Raw genomic sequence first — 18,930 nt, 5'->3', positions numbered from 1 at the left:
AGCGTTCACCTGTCTCAGCTCCTCCCCGGGCCAGCAGGTGTGTCGCCAGGAAAAGCAGAGAGAGCGGCAGACCGGGCGGACCTGTTCCACGTTCCCGCAACCTCACATTCTAGGAGAATAATTGTGTTTACCCTTGTAATTTTGTGCGCTTGTGCTTTCTCAGAAGTGTGAGTGTGCTTCTTCTTTTTTCTCTCTTTTTTAATCCCTTTGCAGGAAACTCGAGAGGAAAATCTGACAGAACATCATTTTGCTCCTGAGGTTACACCAGAATCATTGATTAGCTCATATGTGACTTACAGTCAGCTCAGTGGGATTTGTTTTCCTTTTTTTTGATCATTTTACAGAATTTCATCATAGTAACGGGCTCTAAAGTTGCTTCTCACAAAGCACTCGTGGTCCCCTCAGAGATGATTACAGGGGAATGTAGAAAAACTAGCCACTTGACTGGATATCAGGCTCATCTTTACTCTCTTTGTTTAGATGTGACAATCAAAGGTCTAACCTAGATTTTCACTGTGCTACGTTTCAGTATTTGTTATCTGAGAAGTATGAATAAAAACAGAAAAGACAGAGTATGAAATCTAAATTGTATACTCAGTTTCATTAAATGTTGGGTGGTACTCTAAATAGTTGACCTTTCACCTTTCAGCGTGGGTGAGCATATAAATTTCTATATCGTCTGTGCCTACACACACACACACACACACACACACACACACACACACACACACACACACACACACACACACACACAAACAAACACACACACACACACCCTGTGAAATTACCGGACAGGAGTCAAGGTCTAATGTGAGGAATGCAAACTTCACCTGCTGCCAAAAGAGGTAAATAAAGAAAAGAAAAGAGCTGATAACAAAGATAATCTGCAGGGCTGCAGAGCATGCATTGTATCTTGAGTGTGTGTGTGTGTGCCTGTGTAAGTATGCAGCATGCTTAGTAATTAACGTGGGTGATTGGAGTTAGATGCACCTCTGCTCGTGGAGTCAAACAATATGAGTTTGTAAGAAATTAGTTCAGCACGCTGCTCCGTCTCATGCTTGCTGTAGGTGTGTCTGATGCACACCCAGAGCAGTTACTCAGGAAACCAACTCCTACATACCTGCGCAGGAGGACAGGGAGGGATTGAGTAGAAGCCAGAAAAAGGTAAAACGAAGTAAAATCAAACAGAGGTGGTCGGACATGAAAAGCAGCTCATGGTTGGGGTCATGGACGTGACACTTTGACCCCTGCAGCACTTTGAATCTGCAAGATCAACAGTGACAGCATGAAATGTTTTTCCCACAGTAATGAACCGGCAGACGGTTACTGCCTGAGCCTGCAGCCATACCAAGTTTTAGTTTTGGTTGAGGTTTCGACCTAATAATAACCTTACAGCCTAACACCGTAAATCACCCTGTTCTGCAATCAAACATCTGACATGTACTAACTACCTGATGAAGTCACTGGAACATTAAAGAGCTTGAAGAGCCAGATTTACATCCTTGTACAGAACAAAAACAGAGTTAACACCGAGGGAATACTCAGCAGCTTCAATGCATTCTGAGGTTGCTCCAGATTTCACCACAGTCTATGGGGCAAGGGCACAGCTAAAGAATTGGTCTCGGGTTCCCCCTTCCCTCAAGTGGGCTGCTTCCCCCTTTTTAGGCAAACTGGTGTTTTCATCCTCAGTGTACCAAAGCCCTGAGTGGTTAACACTAGGAGGCATATTTAGAAATGAACTAAAATTAGAAATGCAGAAAAAAGCACACAAAATACAACAGAAATGTTTTTGGGTACACAATATCGTGATGGAACAGCTTCCGAAGAGACAGAAACCAAAACATGCGAAGGATCGCACTGAGACAGGAGTCATATAGATATAGATATAGATAGATATATATAAATATATATATGACCAATAACCTGCCTCAGTACTACATGGAAGCTCCTGTCAGGCATCATATCGGCTAAGATGAACAGGCACATGGGTCAATACATGAGCGGGACACAGAAAGGGATTGGCAAGAATACCAGAGGCGCAAAACACCAGCTACTGATAGACAGAACAATCAGCCGAGACTGCAAGACCAGACTGACCAACCTGTGCACTGCCTGGATTGATTACAAGAAGGCCTATGACTCAATGCCCCACAGCTGGATACTGGAATGCCTAGAATTGTACAAGATCAATGGGACCCTAAGAGCCTTCATCAGGAACTCAATGGGGATGTGGCGTACAACACTAGAGGCCAACTCCAAGCCCATAGCACAAGTCACCATCAAGTGCGGGATCTGCATAGGCCTGAACCCCCTCAGTGAGATCATTAACAAGACTGGCTACGAATGCCGACTACGGAACGGAGCAGTTGTCAGCCACCTCCTGTACATGGATGACATCAAGCTGTATGCCAAGAGTGAACGAGACATCGATTCACTGATCCACACTACCAGGCTATACAGCAATGACATTGGAATGTCATTCGGACTGGAGAAGTGTAGTCGGATGGTAACAAAGAGAGGGAAGGTAGTCAGAACTGAGGGGATTGAACTACCAGAAGGCAACATTGCAGACATAGAGGACAGTTACAAGTACCTGGGGATCCCGCAGGCGAATGGGAACCATGAAGGGGCCGCTAGAAAAGCTGCAACCACCAAGTACCTGCAGAGGGTCAGGCAAGTCCTGAGGAGTCAGCTGAATGGTAAGAACAAGATCCGGGCCATCAACACGTACGCCCTGCCCGTGATCAGGTACCCTGCTGGGGTAATAGGCTGGCCAAAGGAGGAGATAGAAGCCACTGACATAAAGACAAGAAAGCTCCTTACCATGCATGGAGGGTTTCACCCCAAGTCCAGCACCCTGAGGCTGGACGCTAAGCGGAAGGAAGGGGGCCGGGGACTGGTGAGTGTCAGCACCACAGTCCAGGATGAGACAACGAACATCCAAGAATACATTGGGAAGATGGCCCCAACTGACCGAGTGCTCAGTGAATACCTCAGGCAGCAGAAACCCAAGAAAGAGGAGGGAGACGAGGAACCATCATGGAAGGACAGGCCCCTGCACGGTATGTACCACCGGCAGATAGAGGAGGTGGCTGATATCCAGAAATCCTACCAGTGGCTGGACAAAGCTGGACTGAAAGACAGCACAGAGGCACTAATCATGGCAGCACAAGAACAAGCTCTGAGTACAAGATCCATAGAGGCTGGGGTCTATCACACCAGGCAAGACCCCAGGTGCAGGCTGTGTAAAGATGCCCCAGAGACAATCCAGCACATAACAGCAGGGTGCAAGATGCTAGCAGGCAAGGCATACATGGAACGCCATAACCAAGTGGCCGGCATAGTGTACAGGAACATCTGTGCTGAGTATAACCTGGAAGTCCCGAGGTCAAAATGGGAGATGCCCCCAAGGGTGGTGGAGAATGACCGAGCTAAGATCCTGTGGGACTTCCAGATACAGACGGACAAAATGGTGGTGGCTAACCAACCGGACATAGTGGTGGTAGACAAACAGAAGAAGACGGCCGTAGTGATCGATGTAGCAGTTCCGAATGACAGCAATATCAGGAAGAAGGAACACGAGAAGCTGGAGAAATACCAAGGGCTCAGAGAAGAGCTCGAGAGGATGTGGAGGGTGAAGGTAACGGTGGTCCCCATGGTAATCGGAGCACTAGGTGCGGTGACTCCCAAGCTAGGCGAGTGGCTCCAGCAGATCCCGGGAACAACATCGGAGATCTCTGTCCAGAAGAGCGCAGTCCTGGGAACAGCTAAGATACTGCGCAGGACCCTCAAGCTCCCAGGCCTCTGGTAGAGGACCCGAGCCTGAAGGATAAACCGCCCGCAGGGGCGTGCTGGGTGTTTTTTTTATATATATTTAAATATATATATATATATATATATATATATATATATATATATATATATATATATATATATATATATATATATATATACATACATATACATATATATATATTATTTTTTTTTACTTTTGCTTCATATTCTTCCATATCAGTCGTGTTTCATGTGCATTTCTTTTTACTGGTCTTTGCTTAAGTTGCCTCACTGGGCCACCGTATCAATGCGTAATTGTAAATGTAACTATATGATTTAAAATAATATAATAAAATGAATTTGAATTTCATTATAGAAGCGTACACCTCACAGTGGTTTGCTCCACTTCCTGGCGTTCAGGGAAACACATTAGCACCATTAACTTGTGCTTTAACGTTAAAGGGCAGCTAAGTTTCATAATGGATATTTTTATTGTTATGTAACTTTTTTTTTTTTTTTAACTCTAATGGGCAATAAATAATTGTCATTTAACAAACTTTTAAATGACCTGATTTAAAATATGGCTGACTGCTTTCTACTCTTTGTTTATAATTAATTAGATGAAATTAATTTGAGAAATGCCTTTGTTACTACAGTTGAAGTATATATGAATGTGAGTATATGTTGCTAGAAGACATGCTCAGCCTGGTCCCCTTGTGCCCCCCAGCTTTAAGATGACAGTGTTAGGGTGGGAATGTCAATGATTGTCTGACTCGTGGTGGACTAGCAGCCTGTCCAGGGTGTACCCCACCCACACTTAATTACAACTAGGATAGCCCTGACTTGGATAAGCATTAAGAAGATGTTTCAGAAGAGAGGATATTATAGTAAACTAAGAGGAAAAAGCATCTAATTCATTTCAAATAAGATAAAAATTCATTCAAAACTATGACAGCTCTGCTTTGAAGCAGCAGGGTTAATGATGAACTTTTATCAGTGGAAGTGTTTTGCCATGAACTGTTTCTAGAAAAAAAAGTGCAGAATGACACAAGCAATGAGTAAGACGAGGGCAGTGAGGTCATAGGCACATTTTAAGCTTCCTCAAAGGCAGCAATGGTGTGATCCGCCTCTGTCCTTAAACCCAGCCCATCTGTTTAAATGACACATTATGCAATTCATGAAAGATAAGCTTGTTCTCCCAATCAAACGTACCTGCCGTAAATTGATTTCACAATGTAAAAAAGGTTGTAGTCCTGAAAAGAAAAAAACATACAAGACAAGCGTGTGTTCATTTCAGATAATGCTGTCGGCATTGAGGTGTGGCTGTCACAAAAAAAAAAAGAGCTCTTCTCTGGCTCTGTAGTATTTACACAGCGTGCGTTCCTCACATACTTCTACGTTATGGTTCTGTAAACATGTAGAAAGCAGTTTAATCAGCCGCACCCACAGCACCTGTGAGCAGCAGCGGGGACTGTTCATCCAGAGATCTGATCTGTAATCATTCGCCACTGACCTGTGACCAGATTTCAGTCTCTTTATCATGAATATATATATTCATTGGGTGGAGCACCAGCTGCGCTGTGATAACTGGGACCCGCATCCTCTTTTAACCTTAATGAGAAAGACTGCAATGCTTAGTCTTACTAGAGCTATGACAGAACAGTTGTGCTTCCTAATCAAAAAAGGAGTTAAATGAGCAAAATCAGTGATATCTCCATATCTTTATGTAGTGTACATAAGTACACTTGATTCCTTTAGTTTGTTCCTAATATTTCTGCTGCACAAAATTTCTTTACCTGTGACTTATTTTAAATAGAAGGTTGTAGTTGTGAACCTAACATGTGCTTGCCTAAAGATAGATATTGGATAACACTTTGTTTTGTACATTTTATGGATAACTGGATGTTCTCAGGAAGTAGCCAAACATGTGCCAACTGCTATAAGGAGTGTAAACGCGGAGTGGGATACACAGCTCAAGACTGCCTATTTCCATCTTAACACTGCAGAGATGGCTAACATGCATGGGGGCCCAGCCCTGGAGCAGGGTGCCGCCGGTGCATCGAGCCACCTGGGGGGCTCTTCAACTGGTGGGGGAGATTGTCACATCTTGCAGGAGCTTTCCTCTCCTCAGGAGCTCCCTCTGCAGGAGGGGAGATACAGGAGAGGTGGAGGAAGATCTCAGCCTGGGTGTTTATTGTCTTATGTAGTCTGGAAGATGAGTGGATGGTGGGGTGGGTGCAGTTTTCTCTGTGGTGGGGTTGGGTGGACTGTCCCGTGCTCTGTGGGGCCGGGAGGCGCTGCTGCACTGGGCCCCGGTCTGGATGGGCCTGGGCCCCCTTTCCCTGGCGGGTCGCGGAGTATGGGGGTGCCTACTGGGGTCAGCGGGGGAGCTGGCCCCAGGGAGGGGTCACTTGCCCCTCCCTTCCTTCCCTCCCCATCTCCAGCTGCCTCCCTCTCCCCGCTCCACCACAACCACCCACACATGCAGGGCCTTGGAGTAGGGGTATGTCACCAGGGTGCAGAGGAGGCTACCCCCCCTGTCCCCTTCTGGCTGCCTCTGCCTCAATTTTATCCCACAACTTAGACATTCACATTACTCACACTCTCATTACACATACATATAGGATCTTGGGGGTGGGCACGATACACGGAATCCAAAGTACCATCAGGGTGTACACCCCACCCTGGACGTCGTTGCCCACCTCTCAATTTTAACTCATTCACTGCCATTGACGTCTATAGCCGTCAATGGCAGTGAATGAGTCAATGGGTTTAACTCATTCACTGCCAATGGCTGGCAGTGAATGAGTTAAATACACGTAGACATTGAGGGCTAGCAGGAGGGACCATGCGCTTACCTGCTGCTCTCTGGCAGGTAGCTCCAAGCCCTCCTGGGTTTTAAATGCACCTTAGAACACACATGCATCAACACTACAATGAGCGGGTGGAGGGAGGTTTGGAGTCTTCTCTCACCCCCCATTCTCTGCGACCTGCTGGAGCAGGGGGGCTAGGACTAGGAGGAGGAGTTGGCCGTCTGACTGCGGTCTGGAGTGTGGAGCCTTCCTGCTGCTGCGGAGTCGGGGCGGTCTGCCTCCCCCCACCGCAGGGAAAAGGGTAACACCACCTGGGTCTGGGTGAAGTTCCCCCCTCCAGGGGCGGGGGTACCTAGACCCGGTTTGTAGAGTACGCTTGGGGAGTGTGATCGTGTGTACAGCGTCTCTTTATGTCTGTCTCCACGTTGGTTGAGTGTGGAGTAAGTGCATATGAGAGCATGAGGGTGGGAATGGATGTTTGTATCTGTGTGTGCCTGTATGTCTGTGTCTATATGTCAGGTTGCGTATCAGACGCCACCTCTCTGGGGACATCTCAGGCCCTCCAAGGTTTGGAGGCCTATCTCCCCCTACCACCACTTCTCCTGCCAGTGGCGGACTCCCTCAGACATCGGTGCATTGGTGGTTCTTTGTGTCCGGGGATGGGTGTCCAGGTACACACCGGCTCACTCCTTGGCGGCCGCTTATCGGGGCCTGGAGCCTGGGGCTCGCTCGGGCCACTTCGGAGGTGGGGTGCCCCCGGCCTCTCGGCCTGGGGCTCGGTCACTCAGGCACGACTGGCTGCCGGCGGAGCTCACGGGCGCGTCACTGCAACTCCCCCTGGCTTCTGCTCCGCGGCTGCTGAGTGACCCCTCATCTGGGACTCTCCTCAGCTCTTTCCGGGACAGTGGCGTGGCTGCCCCTCTGTTGGTCTTCCTTGGTCTCTTGTGTTCTGGGGGCCTCTGGATGTCTGGAGTTTTGATCTCCTCCATACCTGCTTCATGCCCTGGAGGACGGGGCTGTGCCCCCCCCCCACACACACACACACACCCTCTAGCAGATTTTTACATGAAGGAACCTTTTAAAAAACAAAAAACAAGCGCGTCCATGCTCACAGGTGTACACACGGGTGATCACACCCACAAACTACACCCTTTTTGGCTCCTACCTCAAAGCACACTGTGTTCTGTTGATCTTATGTGCTGCACAATAATGTTTAATATTTAGTATTTACTGTCATATTCCCATATATCATTGTGATGTTGTTTATTCTATTACTCTTGTTCTCTTCTGCTTGTTTTCTTTTTTCTTTCTCAGCAGGTGATCCAGGTGATTGATATATGCATTTTTTTTTCTCTGCCCGTTCTGTTGGTTTATGTTTTTTGCCCTTCTCCCCCGTCCCTCTTCTCAGCTGTTTCTCTTTCCCTCTTTCTTTCTCCCCTTCTTTCCCCCAGTCAAGTCTGTCCCGTATTCAGTAAGTGAAAATAAAATAAACAATAAAAGGTGAATCAAATGGACCATTACGGCAAGGCTGGGATGGTCAATTTGGTAAAGTAAATCCGTTGGGCATCTTTGTTTGCCTTTAGACAACAATTCTGATGGCAAAAGAGCCAAACGGGACAGGCAAAAAAAACAAAAAAAAGAGATGGCTAACATATGAAATAACAGATTTTGCTGATAGTCAAGTGGAGCACTGCATGGAAAAGCTTGCCCAGTAGTCGTTACTCTGCTCATACTGCAGTAAAACGTAACTTGAAGTAGACAAGAAATCACTTTGCTATTCAATTCTCTACCAGCAGATGTAGACATTGCTTCATCTCAGCCTACTAGCAGCTCCACAGGTATTCAAAATTTAACATTAATGCATTTATACAAACCCAAAACTCATGTTTTATGAACACTGTCATTAAGTTGTGGTGGGATGCAACCCTTTTAACCATTTTGCCTTCACCTGGCACCACCCTCCCTGCAAAACAAATACTATTTCAGCTACTAGATTAAGCAAGGTGATTTTTATTTTTGCTCCTGTTATGGCAACATCAGTAACACAAAAACCCTGAGACACCTGATTGTCATTAGGTTAAATGCTGGTTTAAGGGATTGTTGTACCTGATTGCACACTTTGCTTGAATTCTTGCAGGACCCTGACATCTGCTGGACATTGAGAGTCATACTAATACCGCTCCTCTAATGACTCAGCAACATTCATGTTGTAGTAAAGGAGACACAAAACTGTCTTTTCAGGAGTTTATTTGAAAGATCATGCAGTGCACTTTCAAGAAAGGAACTTAACATCACTTTCAATGATACACGTGAAAACTGATACATTTTTATTTACCTAGTACAAAATTTTAACTAAACAGGAATGTAACAAATTAAATAGCATTAGGAAAAATGTGTGCAACATCACTAGTGCTGCACTGCAGATCTTAAAAAGGTTTGACAGAGGTTGGAGTTGTTGTAACCCTGTTGTGTAAATACAAAAAAAAAAAAAATCTGGATCAAGTATACAACTCAGACAAAAAGCAATAAATTACTTCTTTCAAGTGTACGACAAGTTTACTGTGAGAACTGAGGAGGCATGGGGTACGGCACCAGTGACGGTGGAGGATGCTGCTGTTGCTGCGGCGGTGGCGGAGCCTGTCCCTGGGGGAAGGGGAATGGGGGATGACTCACACCATTCTGCGCAACAGCCTTACCAGCACCAAACTGCTGGCCCTGGAAGTTGTTCTGGCCTACGAATGACCCAGTCTGGTTACTACTAAAGTTTGACTGTCCGTTACCATTGTAGCTTCCTCCATTGAAGCCATTGCCGTTGTTGCCCCCATAGCCTCCATTCTGAGAACTCATGCCATAAGACTTAGCTGGTCCATTATCAAAGCCTCTGTTGTCCCTGTCCCTAAAATTGCCAAAATCGCGCCTTCCTGAGGAATACCTATCTCGATGATTATCTCGATAGTCACCACCTCTGCCTCCCCTTGAACGACCTAAAAAGAGATGTGGCAACATTAGAAAAGCGATACAGGAACACGTTTTAGTGAAAGCAATTTAAACTCAAAGTTGATGCAAAGATAAAGTCGTGATAAAGAAATTAATCTTAAAAGAAAGGAGGAGCGGGTTAAAGAGACTCATCACCATTTTTGTATCTCACCAATTAGATTTACCTCCTCTGTCTTCTGCCATTTGGAGGAGCTTTGGGTTGATAGCCTGGTTGGCCTCTCGAAGCACAGAGACGAGGTCGCCGGCTTGCCTCATGTTGTTTGGTGTGAAGAAGGTATAGGCTGTGCCTGTCTTTTGGCTACGAGCCGTTCTGCCAATGCGGTGGATATAGTCCTCGGAGTTGTTGGGGTAGTCAAAGTTGATGACAAATTTGACGTCTTCAACATCTGTAATGTTGCAGTGTGGCATAAAAAGAGGACAGCACACAAAATGTGCACCGGCGCCACCACAACAACCGGATCAAAAACAAAAGAGGGCAAGTTAGTACGGTCATGACGGTGGGATTGCTGGTTAACCCACAAAGGCTGCAAATTGACTGGCATTAGACACATAATCCTCGGGGAGACTACGGTGGGAAGAGAGAAACGATGCACACTCCGTTAGCTCCTAATCCAGTGAGAAAATAAAAACCTTCCCTGCTAAGCAACTGCCAAACCACACAAAAAAGAATGGATCAGCAGCCTTACCATTCTTGGAGTATGCATTCACTAGTCCATTCCCATTGCAGAACACGCCCCTCATATTGTCAAGTGACCTCATGTCGCTACACAGTAGGGCTGCTATGCACACTACTGCCTCCGAGTGTGCTTCAACTAGCTTTTACCGAGGTCCCTTTGTTACGCACACATGAGACCTTTGTTTTAAAGCTCACATGTGCATCTCTTGGCAAGAAACTGTAGCTCTGAACCCATTTGCAGGATGTCTACAAGTGCACCCCTTCTCAGCTTTTCCAGACCCACTGTTCACTTGATCACAATGTCTCTCGTTGGCAGGTCTCGACATGACTTTGAAACGCAGGCGAGGGAGGAGTGTGAGCTTGGATTTTGTCCAAGTTTGTCCAACTAGCATGTCCCACTGTCACCAAAAGGGCCAGTAGCCATGTCTTTACAGAGGTGAAGGTATGACCGATCTGACAGACTGCTCTTCAGACAGAAGTTTAGGAAACTGCAACATTAAGCCACCCATGCTTTTAAAAGTCTAATAAGGAAGCACCTAATATGACTAATGACTTGCCATGCCCAAACAAATGCAAGACAATCAGAGGCTGTGTTGGTGGGCTTCGAGCTGGGAGAGTTAGAGCCTGGGTGTGTGAAGCAGTCCAAACCATTGCCAGAGAACAGATGAGCATATGGGGAGTCCTTCAACTTCCCCCTCTTTTAGGCAGGCCAGAGCGTTATTCTGCACTTGGGCCTGGTCACCTCTGTACATCTGCACAACTGGGAGACCCGTGCCTCGCCAGTCGGGACACCTCCAAGAATCCTCCTTCCCCCTCTGGATACCTGGGCTTGTCATGCCAAGGCCCTGCCACATAGACTGCTCCTTAAGGCCAGGGGAGAAACTCAGAAAGAAGCAGAAAAGTTAAAGAAAGCAAATATACTCTCTTTTTAGAGGTACAATATAGGTATTAAACACATCATGGAGGATACTGACCTAAACCCCTGGATGCAACATCTGTGGCAATGAGAATTGGCGCCTTCCCATATTTGAACTCTAGAAAACAGAAACCAAACGCTGTAAGACTCAACCATGATGTGCACTTTTTATTCTGAATCTCAGTTTAACCAGTGGTTTAAATTTACCATTGAGCACCCAGTCTCTCTCCTGCTGGCTTTTATCTCCATGGATTCCCATAGCAGGCCATCTAAAAGTAAACAAGGGTTCAAATTTAGTTGTGTTACTACATCTCAGCAAAAGCAGTACTTTAAAGCAGTAGTTTAGTTTTAACACTTACCCGTCCCTTCTCATCCTCCTGGTAAGGTCATCACACCGCCTCTTAGTCTCTACAAAGATGATGGTCTTGTTCTCCTTTTCACTCATTATTTCCTCAAGCAGACGAATGAGCCTACAAGAAATCAGACACTCCGTAAGTAAAACTGAGGAACACATCCTGTCACCTTACAGTTGGCACTTTACTATAGAACAGTTACTCACTTGTTCTCCTTCTCGCCATCATTGCACACATCCACTATCTGCAGGATGTTATGGTTTGCACTGAGCTGCAGTGCCCCAATATTGATCTGAACATATTCCTTCAAGAAATCTTCAGCTAGCTGGCGAACTTCTTTGGGCCAAGTGGCACTCCACATCAGAGTCTGCCGGTCAGGCTGCAAATATAAAAAAAAATAATAATAAAAAAAATTGCAACGCATTACATGTCTAGCAGGGAATCACTTTATTCCAACAAGTCTACTTGGATATATATGCAGAAACTTACTCTGATTTGGTCAACGATTTTCCGAATCTGTGGCTCAAAGCCCATGTCCAGCATTCTGTCAGCCTCATCAAGCACAAGGTACGTGCATCTACGGAGGTTGGTCTTTCCTGCCTCCAGGAAGTCAATGAGTCTGCCTGGAGTGGCAATGCAGATCTCCACACCTTTAAAGTAATAATGAGAAGTTAACATCTTAACTATACAGGGCAAGCACTTGACCCCCGCCCCCAAAAAAATAAAAAATAAAAATAAGCAACAGTACCTCTTTCCAGGTCACGAATCTGGGGTCCTTTAGGTGCACCACCATAGATGCAGGTGGACTTTAGACGAGATGCTCTGCCATATTCAGCGGCCACCTGTTGCACCTGTTGTGCCAGCTCTCGGGTTGGGGCAAGCACTAAACACTGTTAGAGGAAGATAATAGCTTTTTACAAATGGCTCAAATGGCTACACAACTTCAACACTGAGAAAGAAAACACGAAAACCCCTACTCAAGCCAGTACTGAAGCTAACACACACACACACACAGAAAGCATGTCGTTACTTACAATTGGACCATCTCCACGTTCCAAGAAAGGCTGGTGGTTGATGTGAACGATTGCAGGCAGCAGATACTGCAAGTCAAAAGAGTTTCATAGGTAAGAAAAGTATCAAGGAAATATTAAATCATCTGGTCAGCTCAGATGATTAAAGCTGCAATTTGTTTAAAGACAAAACAATACTGAACTTACAGCAAGAGTTTTGCCAGAACCAGTCTGAGCAATGCCAACCATATCCATGCCACTAAGAGCCAGAGGCCAGCCCTGAGCCTGGATGGGTGTAGGTTCAGTCCAGTTCTGTTTGTTGATGACATCCATCACATATGCTAAGAAGAAAGAAATCAAATGTTAATTGAAATAATTTAACCTGTTTGCAATACCATCTCACTAAGTTGTTTTCAAACTTACAGGGAAAGCTTGCTTCATGAAACTTCATGATAGGATTTGGGCAATCCCTCCCCTTCACTGTAATTATTTTGGATCTCCTGTACTGTTCAACCTCTGGCTGCAAAGAGTGAAGAAAAATAAGATCAGTGGTCACAACCAATTGCATAACTTCTAACACGTGCAGGGCAGAGCACATGTCGAGAGGCGTTACAAAACATGTCATACGTACATGAGACCTCCGGGCAACGTCTGGATGCTGCTGATAGAAGTTTTTCTCAAACTTGGGGAGCTCGTCCAGGTTCCAGTGTTTCTTCCGCAGTCGGTCACCGGGATTGCCAAACTTTCCTCCACCGCCACCACCACCACGGCTTCCACCGAAACGAGGAGGCCCACCGCCATAACTGAAATTAATAAAGTAGTTTTTGTGTAAGTTTTTTTTTTTTTAAACTCAGTCTCCTTACAGTTATTATTAAAAATACGACTTGCGCTGTCACTTTAGACACCGACTATTATAATATAGAAAACTTCTTATTAACTGCGTCATTCTCTGAAATTACATAGCTGCTATATACTTTCCAGCCAGCAGAGGAACAAAGAGGGGGCGAAAAAGCCGGCATTTTGTATCCGCATTCACGCTACCACATGGCGAAAAGCCGACTAGCCAGCTGTGCTAGCATTACTAACATCACTCGCGCTGACCACAATCATTTCTCAGAAAAGGCTAGATTTAATCACAAAAGGTGGGGAGGACGCGAGGCCAAGCGATTCCGATCACCAACATTTTGAATTAGCTCCCTGCTTCCTTCCGAATTTGCTAACGTATCCTGAAGCTAACGAAAACCCAGTGTGCCAGGGCACGAGGCCAAACTAGGCCTTGAGCCAAAGACAACGACAGCGGGCTTCTCTCACCGGCCTAGGCCTTGGGTTTGAAATATACCGGTCAAAAGCCTGTTTTTCCAAAGCGAGACACTTTCTGTTAATTCAAGTAAATTCTGCCTGTTTTTTCATCGACAAAAACTACAATATTGAGCTGAGTGGTTCTTTTTTTCGACTACGAAAGCCTTTGGACATTTTTACTAGACGGTGATTAAAAAAATAAAGTCTAAATATATCAAATAATGTACTTACCCTCTATCCCTGTCTCTGCCACGATCTCTGTCGGAATATCCAGGCATTTTGTGTACAAACCGTATAAATTAAAAGGAAAAGGATAAATACAACAGACTTGGCCCGCCGACTGAAAAATTCCGACCGGCACTGACGCTGAAATGCCGGTATCGCAAAAACGGGGTCCGGTTTTTATAACAAGAGGAAGTTCCACCCCCCGGGATGTATTCATCCGCCATACGGGGTTCGACTTTTAATGCTCAAAATGTGAATAAAACACACAATAACACACAACAAAGAAGTAAACTCACCATAACTTTTAAGCTATAAGCTGTCTTTCCGAGAGTTTTACTAAATCTATTTTAGAAGCTAAGCTTGGCAAAATAGAAGAAACGTCAGAAAGGCTTCAGAAATAATAACTCAAAGAAATGTTTTTCGTGTTTTATTCCTGAATAACATGCTTATAAAAATCTCTCTTAAATCGTAAAGCACAAGTCAGAAAAGGAAAAAACTCAGGATCGCTTTGACCTCGGTTACTGAATCATATACTGGCGGAAGAATATGTACGAGACAGAAAAGCGGTCACGCGGCTTGCTTGAACTCCCGACTTATTACTGTAAGTGACGTCATTAGAGGTTTCACCACATAAACTTTTTTGTTTGTTTGATCGTATGTTGTATACAGTCAGCCACACCCCGCGCAGCACGTGTAAACTTGTGTTTTACATATACTCGAACGAATAACTAGAAAATATTGTGATATAATAATAATAGTATTGTAATAATCAGAGAAAATATTTAAAGAGTAGGGAAAAGCGTTTTTTCCCGACAAGAAATGATCCCATAGCAGCAAAAGAATACAGAGCATTATTTGGATAACCGTTAACAAAGAGAGACTAAACAAATCTGTGTCTCTGATTAGGGAGCTGTAACTTTGTAAGACCCGAACTCTTCCACGACATGCATTTTTAATTTCTCTTTGATATTTGGTCACATTGGGGCCCGATGAATATAAAAACAAAGAACTACCTTACCCAGCAATATTCGACTTAACTGGCTAGTTAAGATAAGTGAGCCATAATCCAGTTCTCCATTACCAGTGTTGTCAACATTTTGAACCCAAACCCACATAGAAAAGTCTAATGTTCTTTTTCCTTCTTTACATTTATTTGCACTCCCCAAGATCAAAACCATTCAATGGGCCGAAATTGATAAAGCCACATCTTGTTAGTGTCTAGGGTGCCATTATAAATCAGAACTTAGGTCTGGGCTTTGACACAGGCCATTTTTCTCTCCCCAAGCCAGGAAACACTTGATCTCTGCGACTTTCCCCCCACAAACCTTTATTTGGATTACAGTGATTTGCTATTTATGAATTCACCAGGCCAGTAACTAAAGAAGCTGGATACTGTCTGACAGGGTTTTATTTTTAAATACTGGTTGTGGAAATCATGTACATCACTGTCCTCTACATGCTGCTGCTAAAAGGCCATCTCTGCATACCCGCTGACTTTCCCATTGGTTGTTTTTTTACATCTACAAATCTTTGTTTAGACTGGTTCCTTCTTATCTGTATGTCTAAATGTGTAAAAGCCACAACCAGTGTGACCTACATTCTCCCTATATTACACAAGTATTTTTCCCCAGAGTGAGAACAGGTCAGTTTCCTGTACCAATCTACAGGAGGAGTTGAAACCCCCCTCCCCAGCCAAGTACCAGCCGTTTAATCTGGAGTGGTCTCAGTGGGTGGTCACAGCCTTATCCCATTCACATATAAAGACTTTGCACACCCACATGAGCTATTCTTATATTAGATGGTGCTAATGATGCAATCAAACTGAAATAAAGTGATTGTTTAGGATCAATACTACCTGAAGTACCCTCCACCCCACCCCAATACTAATCATAATCAAAACACTCTTCTTGAAGAAACCACAGGACATCTGTTTGTACAAGGCCTTACATTGTTAGACAAAGGCAAGTTTAATTAGAACTAATTACACACAAAAATAAAATACTCTTACAAAATGATAGTGTTAACATACATCAAATTGCATCAGTCAGCTATGAGAGATATAGTCCTGCTAGTGGATCATGCTATTAAAAAAAATTTAAAAAAGCAAAAAGAAAAAAAAAGCGGCATCTCTCAACTTATTGAATAAAAAGTGTAGTTCAATGGAGAGGCAGCTGTGGGGCGTTGCTGAGCGACGTAGTGTAGAAAGACAATTGGGCAAATCAGCCTGTGCACTGGACTTAAAGGTGAATGAGTATCTGGCACAGAGGTCGCCGAAGAAGAGGCAACCTCCATCTGTTCGTGTGCAATTCCTCTACTCGGTTCAAGAAAAAAACGTCTTCTTCTGCTTAAGTTAAAAGATAAATTACAGTTGGTTTGATCCACATATACGAACGATATTTTTAATTACTGTACAAAAAGCACCATCTGAGGACACTTTTCACTTTGCGAGCACTCGGTCTAAATGTATTTCTTTTCAAGCGTATGCAAACGTTAAGAACAGTCCACGGTCGTAGAGATTGCTAGACAGGCAGCATCTTTTAAAAACATTCAAGAGTTTCATTTTCAAAAATTGTAGAAAACACCCCCCCACCCCCTCCTGTCTGGATTAAAACGTAGCGAAAGCAGGCTAAAAAACAAAAAACACAGGACTTGTCTCATTTTAGTTCACGTTCAAACAAACGATGGAGACATGCAACAGTGAGTGTGCGCTTATGCTTTTCTGTGGGCACACTGAAAATATGACTTTTTAAACACCTTAACGAGGACCTATTATGGGATTCTACTAGAGTAGCTTTGCATGATTTCACAGCTCAGAATGATCCTGGGCCCAGTGCACCCGCCTCAGTCCAATCCACCATCTGAAACAAGCCAGCTTTACTTTAATAGGTGGGCGGTGCTGTGTGTCTGAGCATCCTCTCCTCAGTGACTCACACAGAGGCAGGAGTGTTAGAAAAAGAAGCATAAAACATAACATTTAGCAGTGAGAAGTCTGAGGTTTGGGCTTACAAGGATTACTCTGTGACCTCTACATTTGAAACTTTACCCACTGTAACAGCAGATATATGACACAAAAGAAGGAAAAACACAATAGGTCCCCTTAAACATTCAGGAAATCGAGACAAATAGAATTAATTTCAAATCAAACCAACATCCCAAACTACTTTTGACATCTCCTGAGAACGTGGCTAAGTAGAGCTCTTGGTGTCCACAAACAGGTAATGAGTGCGAGTAGTGTATTGTGCACTTTAAGCAGTAGTATGTCAGTGAGCGAGGATGCCGATACAAGACAAGTGTTAATGCTATTTAGCACCACGTGGCTACAAGGTAGTAGAGGTTTTTCTTTTTTCTTCTTCTTTTTAAAAAACAAAAAAACAATAGCAATATGGAGCCAGCGCAAAGAAGACACCAACAGAGTTTGGACAGCTTTAGAAATGAATGGCAGGCATTGTGACATTAATATAGCCCAGCTACAAATGACTGTTTAAATAAAAATTCAAAAAAAGGGGGTGGGGGCTCACATCACCATGTCTGTCGCTCCAGGATGAAAATCAGTAGAATTTAAAGGGTCAGCTCAATATTTGCAAAGATCCATTCATTCAGAACAGCTATGGCACTGAGAGGACATCGCATGTGTGTCAAAGACCTTGTTTGTTTTGCCCTTTCTGACAAACGTCTCCTCGTACAGTGCGAGGGGTCACGGCGAGAGATAAACCACAGCATTCTTTAGTGAGATTGAGTCAAGCTTAATTTTTGTTTTTCACAATTTGTCTTCTATAATTTAAACAGCAACACTTAACAAAGATTTTATTTTTCTGAAACAATGGAAAGGGGTTTCTGAAATATAACAGCAATAAATTATATATATTATATAGATTTATTTTTTTTAGTGTTTCTTTCTCAATTTTCCCTGTTATATAAAAATAACACATTTCAAGCCATTCATCCATTTACTCTTTTTTTCTGAACACGGACAGTTGTCAAAACTGGTGAAAACAGGCTTTCTGGGTATGCAGACACAGGAGCGCTGGTCCCCCACTGCTGTCTTTGGAGAAGGTTGTAAACCGTCGATTGTAATTCAGTCTCGAGTCCTGCCCTTCTCATCCACGCACATCCCCAGTTTTCCCATCCTTGGCGTTAGAGATAACCCCAGCGTGATCGCCGCGAGGCACCACACAGCCCGAGTCACGCACTCTCGGCGTCCAAATTTAGTGTTTCCAAGTAGTTGTGCTGTAACCACTTGTGACCCTGTGCTCTAGCAAACAACAGTCTTGTTTAAAGTGGCCATTGTTTCAGAGCGGACTGACCTTGTTTTCTGCTTGGCAAGATCGACAATTGCTACATGGAATATGTTTCTTTTTTTAAATGCTAAAATGAACTTAGAAAAAGGGAAGAGCCAGCAAATTTTGCCAGTTCAACAAGTTAGTAAATAGTTTGAGTTATTAGCAGCTGAAGAGATCCTTTTCAAAGATAAAAATAAGATATTAAGGAGGGCTAGGGGGCAGGGGGGGGTGTCTTTAAAAAAATACCCAGAGTCAGGTGACATTTTGAGGTCTTCTTTGCCCACCCTCCCCCTTAGCTTGTCCTCTGGGAAGTTCGAGCACCCCTTTGTGAAGCATCCATCAATGAACCCCAGTTGGAATGGACGGGTGCTCATCGTGGCCGAACCACATTGCTTCTGGTCGTCGGTGAGCTCCGCCAGCGTCGGAGACTCACTCTACAGCAAAGCCGCACGTCTCCTCGATGGCAGTGAGCAACTTGTCGTACAGCTTGTCGTAGCTCTCATAGGGAGGAATGTCAATCCGGTTGAAGCTGGAAGACAGAGGGTGAGATGGAGTTTAGGATCGTGGGTCAACGCCGGAGCAACGAG

The 18,930-nt window shown here is 44.4% G+C and overlaps 2 protein-coding genes across 3 annotated transcripts in view; both read right to left on the bottom strand.

Annotated features, from left to right (window-relative positions):
• Positions 1–8,824: 8,824 nt before the first annotated feature.
• On the bottom strand, positions 8,825–14,206 carry LOC146633251 (putative ATP-dependent RNA helicase DDX5). 2 transcript variants are annotated; one of them, XM_085351415.1, is made up of 13 exons: positions 14,070–14,206; positions 13,171–13,342; positions 12,963–13,059; positions 12,747–12,880; positions 12,564–12,629; positions 12,278–12,419; positions 12,019–12,179; positions 11,736–11,908; positions 11,536–11,646; positions 11,384–11,445; positions 11,235–11,294; positions 9,749–9,970; positions 8,825–9,571 (listed from the first exon to the last, which is right to left on the bottom strand). In XM_085351415.1, the coding sequence occupies exons 1-13, from the start codon at positions 14,114–14,116 to the stop codon at positions 9,144–9,146; spliced, it is 1,875 nt and encodes a 624-aa protein (XP_085207541.1). In that variant the 5' UTR covers positions 14,117–14,206; the 3' UTR covers positions 8,825–9,143. The 2 variants fall into 2 exon arrangements, with proteins under 2 accessions (XP_085207541.1, XP_085207542.1); XM_085351416.1 differs by having other exon boundaries at positions 9,479–9,571; positions 9,736–9,970.
• A 2,428-nt stretch (positions 14,207–16,634) lies between these two features.
• Positions 16,635–18,930, bottom strand: part of LOC146633250 (E3 ubiquitin-protein ligase SMURF2) — a 55,576-nt gene continuing 53,280 nt past the window's right edge. Inside the window, exon 19 of the mRNA XM_085351414.1 lies at positions 16,635–18,872. Coding sequence (XP_085207540.1) covers positions 18,773–18,872 — 100 coding nt within the window. The 3' untranslated portion in view covers positions 16,635–18,772. The remainder of the gene's footprint in view (positions 18,873–18,930) is intronic.

Source organism: Diplotaxodon limnothrissa, linkage group LG4 (genome assembly GCF_057381915.1).
Source record: "Diplotaxodon limnothrissa isolate DT_005_m linkage group LG4, D_limnothrissa_male_GT1.1, whole genome shotgun sequence".
Lineage (NCBI taxonomy): Eukaryota > Metazoa > Chordata > Actinopteri > Cichliformes > Cichlidae > Diplotaxodon > Diplotaxodon limnothrissa.
This window is presented reverse-complemented; position numbering and strand designations above follow the sequence as displayed.

Bases quoted from the DNA above. Each gene is read 5' to 3' on its own strand.
- LOC146633251 (XM_085351415.1), bottom strand. From the start codon at position 14,116: ATGCCTGGATATTCCGACAGAGATCGTGGCAGAGACAGGGATAGAGG. The intron at 13,343-14,069 runs GTAAGTACATTA...TATTAATTTCAG, and splicing joins GGCAGAGACAGGGATAGAGG to TTATGGCGGTGGGCCTCCTC. The intron at 12,180-12,277 runs GTACTGTTGCTT...ATTACTTTAAAG, and splicing joins GATTCGTGACCTGGAAAGAG to GTGTGGAGATCTGCATTGCC.